We start from the raw sequence: 13,032 nt of genomic DNA on the forward strand, positions 1-13,032 counted from the left end.
CAATTGTGTCTGGACTACAAAACCAGTCATAAATCACACGCATATATTTGTAGAAATAGCCAACAATACATCTTATGGGTCAAATTATTGATTTTTCTTTTATGCCAAGAATTTAGTAACTATATTTTGTAAATTTCCTACTGTGAATATACCAAAATAAATTTTTGATTATTAATATGCATTGCTAAGAACTTTATTTGGACAACTTGAAAGGCGATTTTCTCAATATTTAGATTTTTTTGCACCTTCAGATTCCAGATATATTCAAATAATTGTATATAAGTTCCTTATGTTAACCAAAGTTAATTTATTATAAAAAAATACAGCAAAAAGTGAAATAATTACAATTTTAAAAAGAGTTTACATTTTAATATATATTTTTATTTGAATTTATTTGTGATGCACAACCGTTTTCAGCAGTGATTGCTTCAGTCTTCAGCCTCATATGATCCTTCAGAAAACATTCGCTGCTCAAGTAATATTTCTTATTATCAACATTAAAAATGGTTGTTCTGCTTAATTGCTCTGTGGAAACCATGACACTGTTTCAGTATTCTTAGATGAACATAATTTTGTTTAAATAACGTTTTATAGGTTTACGTTAATGGAAGACCGAGGCAATATTTAAGAAAACTTGAACAAAATACAATCTTTATTCTTTTATGTACATTACATACAATGCAGTTCTTTAATAGGTTCTACACATTCATGAGAGCCACAGTGTAGTGCTGACATCTCAAGGTACCCTCGCTCAAGAGCAGAGAGGGGGCTCCACGAGATGAGGATTTCCATGAGAGAAGAAGAGAAAAAGTCACTTCATCTCTGAGACTGCAAAAATGTACACCGAAAGCAAGAAAACGTTTTTGGCATTAAGTGTCGGTTGTAAGTGTCGATCCTCTCGTGTATATTTGATTTCACTGTTTTCATACCCATTTTTTTCAGGAACTTTCTTCCTGGCACAAAGACAATGCTAAATCTATGAAAGGCAAAAGTAAGCCCTGGTTTCCAAATCATATACACCAGAATTGCTTTCACATCAGGAAAGAAATAAAGAGCAATAAATCTTAGAAATCACGTATGGGCCAATCACAAACTTCCACACTCCAGTGCGCTGTGAGTGTATCTCCACAGAGCCAAATTACAGCTAATACTGAGTTCAGGGAATTGAGATATGACACAATCAGCAGGGTGAAGCATAATGTACTGTCTCATAGTTCCTTGAGCCTTTGGTTTCTGCGTGGGTGAAGCCATAAGTACAGAAAATTTAAGATCGATCCAATTACCAGAATATTGTTTTTGCAGGGCAAACACTTCCTACTCATACACAGGGAGACAAATAACAAAAATAACTGCTGTTAAACTAACACTACACAAATGGAGACCAAGTAATCCAGATGGACTATATGGAAGACTATCACACTTCGGTCCAGAATTGTAAACAATCCGGAAGCTCATACGGAATGAAGGGCACATATAGACGTCTCTATGACATCATAGACAGAGACAAAACACAAGACATGACATTCAGGGCTAAAGTTCACCAAGAAATAATAATAATAAATAGTGAGGGGTCTCTTCTGTCTCCGGTGGTCCCAATAAGGCTTCTTTGAGTTGGTACCAGTAAGCTGAAGTATATGTAACACAGGACTATATTGAGTTACAGTCAAAAGCAGCCACAAACTGAAGTAAATCTACATTTAAAAAAAAATCTAATAATCCACGTCTTCAGTTCGTCTAATTGCAGCAAAGTGTTCTTTATCCATTCGCTAATGGATATAACTGTAAAGACCTGTTATAAAGTACAAAGTGCTGCCATGAAGGATCATAATATTTGCATTCCTACACACAGTGGAAAACAGTTCTTGTGTACCTATGTTTGTGCATAAAACCTTAAACATGTCACTGTATTCCTTTTAAGATCTGTGGATGAGAACTTAATCATGGAATAATGCATTTCATCACTATTAAAGAGTCAAAGAAAGCACTAATTTCAGGGCAGCAATAAATAGCAGCAGCAGGTTTAAATGAAAGCCAGTATTTAAATCCAGTACTGAGAGTGAACAGAACTGATCTACTAGACTGAGAGAACTGACTCTAGAGGGCACTCTGATCTTTTCTTCGGCCTCCACTAGCTCACCGCACATGTGTTTGTCCATTAAAATCTGATTTAAAATAGCAAAGCAAAAACGAACATGATGATCACACAGTTCACAAATCAAATCCACCCATTTATGATTTAAACTGTTCGGATTTATAACCTACATTTCAACCTGTATGAAAGAAAATTTGAAAAATTTAACTCAAACAGACCTGAAAAACTAAGGTCAACTTTGTTTAAAAATAAAAATAAATCAACTCAGTGTGCAATTTGGCAGATATGCAAATTTAAACCTAATTCTGACAGTTTTTTTTTTTAAATAAAAAAATAAAAAAGCACAACCCTGGCACTCCAAAGTAGAAAATTATATTTCTGCATTGTAAGTAAATCTCAGTGATGTTTAAGTGGCATTACTTCTGTAGGAAGAAACACAGTAGGAGGGCACGGCACACCTCGGGTGGAAAATGTAGAAAAATAACCTCTGTTTTGGGTGGGAGGAGTCTGAGAGGTCTAAAGAGGGTGTGGTCTACTGTGTGGGGGTGTGGCTACAGGGTGATGAGGTCGACAAGGTTACCCTTGGGTGGGGTCATGTTGTCAGGGAAGAAATTGACAAGTGTGTCGAACAACTGTGTGCGCTGGGCATACGTCTGATCCACATCTGAAAAACCTGTGATGAAGAGAAGAAAAACATCATTAATATTAAAGCACATCTGATTTCCACAGTTATAGAAGAACATGATTGGAGGACAGTTGTATTCATCAAACAGTGCTCTCACCGAGAGGAATGAAGTCTGAGCTGGATTTGAACAGAGCTGAGGGTAAGAGCTGGAACTACAGGAAAAAAAAAAAAACACACAGAAAGCACTTTTAATTATCTATTAGACCTAATACATTTTCAGTATCTGACATGATATTTGCTTAAGTCCAACTGGAATCAAACTATTAAAATACATATAAATGCACAAACGGACTCAATCAACAAAAGTTTAAAGTTTTAATACATGCTTAATCCTTAAATGTAACAGCTTCTTTTTGTTTGGTCCTGACCTCTTTTGTCTCATCGGGGTCGGTGTGGTCCACAGTAAGAGACAGATCATTCTGTAGGTATTTAAGTGCATTCAAGGGCTCGGTCTGAGCTTTCTCCTCAAACCTGCAAACACACAGAAGGCAGCAAGCAGAAGGTGAACATTTGGCTTAAATGAAAAAACACATATCCACAAATTTGGCAATTTTTTGTTTTTTATTTCTAGGTACACTTCTATTCCATTAAGTAACCAAATATGGCCACCAGGTGGCACTAAATGTGCAGAAATCACATGCACCAATGGAAAAATACTACTGTAATTTAATCACTAACTGCAGTGCTGCATGACACTGCAATTACATAATACAGCTGGGTCGGATCAGAGCAAGAGCATGTTCTTCATATTAACACTGAATAGATATCTAAACACTTTCCTAGCGATGTTTGGAAACTAAGAGCATCTGACAGTGATCTTTGGCTTCAGACGACCCAATTCAGTAAACATTATTCTTAAGCACAATGTTTTTTATCATGAACTGTGAGGTCAGAATGATGAGTCACTGAGCAGCAGATTGTAACAGGGGAAGCACTTTTGTACTCGTATGAAAATATATTTGTACCTGTATTTGCGAATGAGGTATTTGCAGTGTCGAAGCAGATATTCTTTGGAAGGCCGACACAGCTTTAGGGACCAGAAATCATCCAATCTCATTTTGGGTGAGCTGGACTTCCCCGGGTTTCCACCGAAAAGGTAATGCACCTGTGTACCATATCATCATGTCAATCCCCTGCTAATTGCTTTGATTAATCAGTACAGCAATAAAGGAAATTAGTGTTATATAAGCTTAAGCTGTCAAAGTGCCTGTGGTAAATATAATTTACATTTACATGTCTCTACAAGTGTTAAAACCTTATAATTTGAAAGCCGTTGCATCTGGTAATTTGCAATCATTTTGGGCAACAGAACAATTATCAGTCAATTTTATTATTTTATTGTGTTAAATATCACAAAATAAATGATTAAATAGCTAGTTAAGACTTCAATGGCCTAATTTTATATTAACACTATTATTATTAGTAGTAATTCTATTAATACTAAAGTATAATATAATATAAAAGTACACACATTGTAATAATTTGATTGTATTGTTTAGATTACATAATATTTAAAAAGAAGTATAAACATTTTAATTGAAGAAACCTGAAGTTAAAATAATACATACAAAAATGTAAGGATATTTGACAAAAAAAATCCTAAACCACACCACCACACTGTTCATGATTCATATTGACAATGGGTGTGGAAGTGCAATGATCTACATTACCTTGTGCAACTCATCATAGACAAGCTGATGAGCAAAACGAGGACAAGGTTCCTCTTCCTGCAGGGCCTTAGTGGGGTTTTCTTTCACCGCCTGGTCATTCTTATAAACACACGACCTGCAGACAAACACACAGGCTTAGTCTTTCATACTAAACTGTGCATACTGTCCTAGAAAAGTGGACACACACGCACCCACCCAAATCCAGTCAAATAAACAAAAAGACAGAAACCAGTACACCAGATCCAAAGGAAACACTGACAGACTGATTTTTCAGAAGCCATAAGCCAACTGCTTCAATTAGCGTACAGAACAAAGGTTTTTTTTCTCCCTCAGTTTAAGCACATTTAATACACACACACACACACAGACACGAGCGGCCAGACCCACATGCAAGCAGAGAACATTCTGTTCCTGTTTGATGGTCACCAACTCCCTTTCTGAAGGTCAGACTTTCCTTTGAAATACAACTTTCGCTCTTGCTTTATTCAAAATATGTGAATGTGTGTGAACAATTTATATAAGGGGGTTTTGCACGAGGCAATTACGCTCATCGTTGGCTCTGTAATGTATGTTCAATGCACTGAACAGAGAACATGCAGTCCAGGAAGGAAATATCATATTTTTTCATCATAACTGAAGATTTCCTTCTTTTCCAGCAGTGTATGGCAATCTTAAACCTCAGGAATTAAGTGCCTGAAAGCGCTCTGTGGATTACCGATGTAGGCAGTCCTCTTGGCCGCAGCTTATAAACACAGGTCTAGTGAACCTCATTAGCATTCAATGTGCGGTGCTGTACAGATGAACAGTGTGTCCAAGAACTCACGCACCAGTTGTTGCGTGCAATGTCGTAGATCCAGAAGGAGTTGCGTACATTCTCCTCGCGCTTGTCTTTGTCTTTGCTGAGTCCTGATAGAACGTGGATCTCGTTGAGCTCTGGGTCGATGGTGGCACGCTGAGTGAATCCTGTCATTGGTACTGCAACACAAACACAGACTTCAGCTTAGATCATTAAGAGAAGGCACAAACGGTTTAAAGCATTATGATGTAGCAGCTTGGGGTGATCATTGGAAATAACATGCAAACCGTCTCTATTTTTTATGGTTACAGCCAGACTCTGCAAAAGCTGTACCAAAGGTCATATTAATGGTCATTTCCCACCCGGAAATGGTGAATGAATTACAGAATTAAAAAATTTGCTATATTTGTTTAATATGTAAATCGGCCATGAAGTTTAGCATTATTTCTTTAGTACATTAATATGACCATATATAATATTCAATATTTTTATACATTGTTTGATAATGTTCTAAAATGTTTGATTAAACTATATTAATAAAACAAAATATTTAAAAATATATAATATTTTAAATAGATTGATTAAATATTGCATTAGCAAGTGAATTCATAGAATGTAATTGTATACTTGTATTATTTTTGTATTTATTGTTGGTTTTCACATTATTCTTTTATTACCTTTATGTAACTGAATTGCTATTAAATAAAAATACAAAATATATATATTTATAAATATTTATATTTCAAATTTTTCAAGCACTGCTGTACATTAATGTTTACAATATTTAATATTATATTAATACAAAACTAAGGAAATAATAATATTAAACAAACACTAAGGAAATAATAATAATAAACCTCTCCAGGGTATCTATTCTCTTCAATTTGTAATAATTTATTTAGAGTTTGTTTATTTAGCTAGAATCTGGCCTGTAATTCCATTTTTAATTACAATCACAAATTTTTATGCTTAAAAAAACATTGTCCTGGAACTACAAGATAAAAGATTTTTGGGGGGCAACCTATTCCTCTAAGGTTTGGTTAAGAACAAACTGTTTGGGCTCACTGTTTCCTTCCTGGTAAATTGTGTTTTGTTCAGTCTTATTTTTGTCTCTCTCCGCTGCCTTGTAGCTCTTGTTCTCTTTCTGTCACCCCCTGTCCTCGTCGCACACACATCTCTCTCTAACGCGATAACAGAGAGAACACAGAGGTCTTTTTATACTCTCTCATTGCGTCAAGTCACCCATTGAGATTTTACACAATCTGTTTATGAGAACAGGAAGTGTGTCACAGGCCTGTGTCTGCACAGTCTCTCTCGGGCTTCACCGAGCTCTCACACTCGTTCACCTCCTGTGCCTCTCCACTCTGTGAACTGGCTGTTTGATTTGGTATGTTCCATCAAGCTTGACACAATATCATGCTTTCGTTACTGATTATAGAGAAAGCGAAGAAACATTTGGGGGACATTATGTGGGTGTGCAGACATGATGACCTGTCTGCTCACCAAATTCTTCTCCAAGCTGATCACCGACGTTTTACAAAGTCTGCTTTGTTGTAAGACTTGATTGTGCTTGCGATTTTCATTTGTATGCATGTGTGGCTAAGACGAGTAATAAAACGAGTGAGCAAATCACCACAAGTGCGTGGGCATGAAGTATTTTCTAAGAACATACTCAGTTCTTCAGAAGCCAATCAAAGTTCTGAGAACTTCAAACTGATTTTTTAATAAAGACACAGATGTTTCAAGGTTTTTTTTATTATTATTATTTATTTACTTTTATAGCATTTAATAGTATTTTGAATGAGCTTTTATTTTTATAATTTTGATAGTGCTCCTTTTACATTTTTGTTCATGTTTTATTCATTTTGTTATGTGCATGTCAAGTTTCTAATACATTTATTATAATTTGAATACCTCGAACATAACTTATTTTAATTAGCTGCCAATATTTCTAATCTTAATTAAGGCTTTTCATCTAATAATAATATTTTAGCTTTATTCTGCAACTGATTTTAATAGTTTTCATTTCAGTTAATAACAGCAAAAAAGCAGAACCTCAAATTAAAAATTAAAATGTTCATTAAGGGAGGGATCTGTGCCCTATGCAGGGACCAGAATATCACTGAGACTTGGGTTAAGTAGTAAGCACTTAGCAATACCTTTGAACACTTTTAACATAGTGTCTGTAAGACTAGCATTTTCTCGAGGAAAAAAAGAAATACAGTCTTACATAACCAGATTCATCTAAGGCTGCAAATCTAACAGAGAAGACTTTAAATATTAAAATGTATATTTGATGCCGAGTCTTCAGAGGAGAATCTCTTGATGAGAGTCAGAATGCGTGTTCTTTGTACAGAGGAATGTTGTTACCTCAAAAACCTTGTCTCCCTGCTCAGGAATGTGCTGTAATATTTAGCTCTCATCAGGACTATTCTCACGAGAAACGCTCATCACCATCATCCAGACCAGCAGATCTGTGTATATCAGTATCATGGAGACTGCTGATGTCAAGTTGATTTAGCTGCAACAGATCACATGTTCGCCTCAGCTGTACATAACTGGCCGCAGCAGTGACATAATCCCCACCTGATTCAACTCTATTTCTGAACATGATGTCACCTTCATGCTTAAGATTCCTCTGCTCTTCTTTTAAGGAGCGTCTTCTCAGGGCACGGCTTTGTGAGAGCCATCAGCTGGGTTTCCATCCAAAGTTTCCGAAATTAATTTAAGGGAAGACAGCTCGGATGCAGTTATACAGAAATACTTTGATGACTTTGCTCGGGTATTTAAGAATGACCATTACATTTCAGATGCTGTGCAAGGAGATCAATTTGCTGTTTTTTCTTCAAAATATGGCGTTTGCATTTCTTGTTTCAGATGCAATACTTCAAAATGCGCATAAAAGCAGGTTGATGGAAACATAGCTATTTATACAGTGTGACAAAAAGAAAAATCTTGAAATTATGTCAAAAAAGACACACAAAAAAATCATCTTGCTAATGACATCATACCCATGCCCGAGTCCTTCTTGGTGCCATCTGAGATGATCTCCACGTGGTCACCATCAACGTCGTAACTGAAGAAATCATTCAAGTACGTTTTGGACCTCTGACCTCCAAAAACGTACAGGCAGCGATTTCTCTGTGGGAGAGAAACGAAAAATTGTCAAATCAAATTTGTTGTCAAAACCACCCATAAATTCCACTTAGCACCAATAAACTTAAACCAATAAACACCAATAAATTAAAAAACTCACCACTCATCTGTCTAAAAACCATTTTTGTAATCAACTATCTTATTGGGAAATGTTGTTCTATATATATATATTAATAGAGAGAGAGAGAGAGAGAGAGAGAGAGAGAGAATGAGTCCTAATTCATACCAGAAAAGCCACAAATGCATCTATCAAAAAATGAAGTCAACATGCAACATATCTGAGTTGCAGCTCAGAGCGAGTGCTTTATGGGTCATTACTAAGGAGACAGACCGTGTGGAAGAGCATGCAGTGTCCGATGCGGGACTGGATGTCCTCCGGCCCGGCGTTACACGAGTCTTCTCTGAGCAGACTCCAGCTGCCAGCTTGACAGTGATATGCGTAAAGTCCGCTGAACTGAGGTTCTGACGTTCGGCTGTCATCCACGCTGCCGTTACACGTCAGAATGCGACCACCAAAAGTGTAAATCATGTGTTTCTCAGAGTCCATGCACATCTGAGAGAGAGAGAGAGAGAAAGACAGAAGGTTTGTCCAAATACCTGAGAGATACTGAACTGTTCATCATTAACCTGTACAAGGGAGACTCCTGGTGGTGTGTGGGCATATATCCATATAAAACACATACCTGGTGGTCGAACACGAGTTTGGGTCCTCCATCAGCGGACGTGTCTTCACTTAGGAGAGTCCATGTGTTGGCGTCAATGTCATAGCAGTAGAAGTCACTCTTTAGTGACTTGCTGTTTCTGACAGAGGAGTCCAGATAACGGCCCAGCGTGTAGATTTGTCTCCGCTGAGAGTCAATGCACATTTTGTGACACGACCGAGCACTGGGACCGTTCTAAAACAAATATATAACAACCTTTATAGATTTTGCCTCTAAGTCAGATCACCCATAGATCAACTGATACATATAGCAAAAAAAAAATCTAGTTTTTTCAAAATTTTATTTCTCCCTAAGTAACACAAAACCCTTTTTTTTTTAGCTTTTAAAGGGATAGTTCACCCAAAAATTTTAATTCTGTCATTAATTACTCACCCTCATGGCACTCCAAACCGGTAATACCTTTGTTCATCTTCAGAACAGAAGTTAAGATATTTTTGAATCAGTTTTATGAAATCCGAGAGCTTTCTGACTCTTCATAGACAGCAATGCAACTACCACATTCAAGACCCAGAAAGGTAGCAAAGAAAGACACCCATAAAATAGTCCATCAGTGGTTCAACCATAATTTTATGAAGCTAGAAGAATACTTTTTGTGCACAAAGAAAACTAAAATAAAGTCTTTATTCAACTATTTCTCATTCATCGTGGTACTGTCATGAATGTGTTGAAGACTGACAAAAAAAAAAGAGAAGAAATTGTTGAAAGGTCATCATTTTTGTTTTCTTTTAGTACAAAAAGTATTGTAATAGCTTCACAAAATGAAGGTTGATGCACTGATGTCACATGGACTATTTTTTACAATGTCTTTACTACTTTTTCTGGGCCTTGAACAGCTGCATTGCTGTCTATGCAGTGTAACAAAGCTCACAGATTTCATCAAAAACATCTCAATTTGTGTTTCGAAGATAAACAACATGAGGATGACTAATTAGTAGTGTCGGGAACTGTTCTGGTTTTGTTTTTTTAAAAGAACTGGAACTGTGAGCAATTTCTACGTTTCGAAAATGGTTCTGGTGCAACATGTGACCAAGCGCTGTGATCAGCCTTGCGCCAGTGTTCTGATAAATAGGCGTTTCCCGTAAAGAATGTCACAAACCGAATAACAGAAATGCCACCCTGCCTCTCTAAAAATTACTGAGCACATTGTTTCCAATGCGCACTCCTCAGACTCGCCATGCCGCAGTGTCTTTAGATAACGAACACATGTTTCCCTCGACTGTACGCACACTCACACCTCACACTGCTGAACCTTCTGCCACTGAATTACATTATATTTGTCCCATACTGTCATTAATATACATACTGACTTCATCTTGGACCACTAAAAATATACTTCTATTGTTGTGCAATTATGAGGGATAGATTATTTAGTGTACAGGTAGGTCATTTCAAAAGAGATAAACAAAGTGATAGAAAATATTTATTTTCATGCATTTAAAATGTTTCAAAATGTTTCAAAATTGCATCACACCATCTCTTGACTCCATTATTATTTGTAAAATAGGGGTTTTATGGAGAGTGTGTTTACATGGTTATAAGTATAACAGTTTATATTTCATTAATTTAGGGAAATGAACAAGTGTCTCTCAGCCCTTAAGGGACTATATGGCCAACCAGCTTATTCCTGCTTGAAAAGCAAAATTTTATTGGTGGTGTAAAAAACATCAACTTTGAAGCACATGCTGATTGAAGGACTAACATTACTCACTACCTTCTAGCAATACTACATTCAATGAAGGTAAAATAGTAAAAACATACTAATAGTTCATTTAAATGGAACCGGAATCAGAAAATTTGTTTACTGTAATATATGTTGAATTTTGACATGGCCAACCTTTAAATTAAGTTGACAGCAAGTAATGAACAGTATTGAACATTGAGTAGTTGAGTATTGTGCATTTTTAATGGAACCGGAAAATTTCTAACAAATCCCAATCCCAACCCTAGTAATTAATGACAGAATTTTTATTTTTGGGTGAACTATTCCTTTAATTAGTCTCTCAGATAATAATGTTTTTAGAAGGTACCAGGACTCGAATGTGTTCTCTAAGAAAAACTAGTCACTGGAATATACGAAATTTGCGAGATTAAAGTTATCAAATTTACTGGCACGTAACCTAGATAAGTAATTTACACATTGTTGTCAGTTATACTTGTGAAAAATAAAATAAAATACTGAAAAAAAAAAATTCTTTGTAGTCTGCACAGCCATTTGTGAGAGATGGTCTACTTTTGTGAGACCATTCATTCAGATGTACCCACCCTGAAACATCCCATAAGGCAAACAACTGCGGTTGGCCATATCACATATCAGTCAGACAGGCCCTTTCTGCATTCATGGGCAGCTCTTAGTCTAAGCTGGAGAGTGTACAAGACTATATACAGATTTCAGCAGCCAAAGAGATCTCCATTATAACTTCCATCAGCATTGTGTGGTGTCACTCTACATATTTTCCATTACAATCACTTCATTCTCTTCCTCATTCACAAACAACTACGAGTCAAAACCCCCCCCATCAAAAGAACCTACAGATGAAGGAGTACAACATCACTCGGTGAACTGTGCACAGAAAGCACAGCGAAGTATGCGAAACTCAACAGCACAATGGAAAGAAACATCTAGGGGGTTTTTGTGCCAATCAGCTGAGTCATAATCGAAAGCAATCTTCTTTACTTTCTCTCTTACCTCTTTCTCTGTATCCCTGGAGATGCAGGCCCACTGGTTCTCCTTCACACTGTATGCCCAGAAATCAGCCAAGTCCTGCGTTCCATCCCAGCCACCAAACAGATACACAGTTTCTGCAGAACAAAGAGGCGAATAGAAAAAAAAAACAGAAAGAGAAAGCGATGATGAGTGGGTGAGGCGTTTTACACCTTTACAAGAAATTCAATATGAAATCAAAGGATAAAAACTTTCATGGTATTTTAAAAGCGGTTATAAATCATCATATTCTTGAAAGGCAGCTGTGTGCTGAGGTTGGAAGGCTGATGTCGCCATGGTGATAAGCAGAGACAGTTGTTTGAGCTATTGAGCGTCAGCTGAGCTGTACAGCGGGTTACTTGAGGTCAGTTTGAATGCACAGAGCCACATGAGGGCTGCGGGGATCGATTGTTCCTCTAACAAGCAGCTCACAGATTCACACGCACATTTAAAACAGCCCTTAACTTGCAACAGCAGGACTTAATGCAGTCTTAGCATGCATTCCACTACAAGCAAGACAGAACAAGCTAAATAGTGCCACGATAACCGCCCAAATCAAACCTACCTGTCTGAACATCAATGACCATCTGATGACCTCCTCTCATGCCCGGCCTGTTATCATCACCATCACCTAATCAGAAAAAAAGAAGAAGAACAGAAGGGAATTGAAAGTTGTGTGTTTCAGGAACAAGACACACACTGAATATCAGTACAGCCCTTAAGTCATTTAATACAGCAGACAAGGATTCCCTGGAGTCCAGCATTCAGATTCAGAGCAAGAGGCCGCCACTTGTGTGTTCTGTCCTACCTTTGTTACATTTGGGGATGATCTGACTCCAGCGTGGCTTATAATCCTGCTGGCTGATGTACTGATTAAACAAACCATCTGGAAGAGAACAGATAAAGAGTCAAGTGCGCACTTTAATTTGCTAATGCATGCTCCCTGAGCGGGAAACAATCCAAGTGTACAATTAGGTTCTATTTACCGTAAATATACACTGTGACCACATAAGAGAACATGTAAGAACATTGAACACAATTGTGAACGCCGCGTCAAACACTTTCTCCTATCCCATTCTAACACAGGGTTAGTTCTTGACTAGCCTGACAGTGGATCAACCAGTGGCTCAAGCCTCTGTTTTGTCCAAAGAAAAGCCAGTTAACAACAAGTCAGTTCACTCTATGGCCATATTCGATCGCAATGCCTCAG

The 13,032-nt window shown here is 37.1% G+C and overlaps 1 protein-coding gene across 1 annotated transcript in view; it reads right to left on the reverse strand.

Annotated features, from left to right (window-relative positions):
- Positions 1–623: 623 nt before the first annotated feature.
- mkln1 (muskelin 1, intracellular mediator containing kelch motifs) overlaps positions 624–13,032 on the reverse strand; it is a 22,257-nt gene continuing 9,848 nt past the window's right edge. Inside the window, exons 7-18 of the mRNA XM_052554949.1 lie at positions 12,631–12,708; positions 12,388–12,453; positions 11,808–11,920; positions 9,083–9,295; positions 8,731–8,952; positions 8,255–8,384; positions 5,275–5,422; positions 4,448–4,562; positions 3,743–3,882; positions 3,146–3,248; positions 2,875–2,929; positions 624–2,765 (exon numbers count right to left, since the gene is read on the reverse strand). Of these exons, the coding sequence (XP_052410909.1) occupies positions 2,644–2,765; positions 2,875–2,929; positions 3,146–3,248; positions 3,743–3,882; positions 4,448–4,562; positions 5,275–5,422; positions 8,255–8,384; positions 8,731–8,952; positions 9,083–9,295; positions 11,808–11,920; positions 12,388–12,453; positions 12,631–12,708 (1,505 nt within the window). The 3' untranslated portion in view covers positions 624–2,643. The remainder of the gene's footprint in view (positions 2,766–2,874; positions 2,930–3,145; positions 3,249–3,742; positions 3,883–4,447; positions 4,563–5,274; positions 5,423–8,254; positions 8,385–8,730; positions 8,953–9,082; positions 9,296–11,807; positions 11,921–12,387; positions 12,454–12,630; positions 12,709–13,032) is intronic.

Source organism: Carassius gibelio, chromosome B4 (assembly GCF_023724105.1).
Source record: "Carassius gibelio isolate Cgi1373 ecotype wild population from Czech Republic chromosome B4, carGib1.2-hapl.c, whole genome shotgun sequence".
In the NCBI taxonomy this organism is placed as follows: Eukaryota; Metazoa; Chordata; class Actinopteri; order Cypriniformes; family Cyprinidae; genus Carassius; species Carassius gibelio.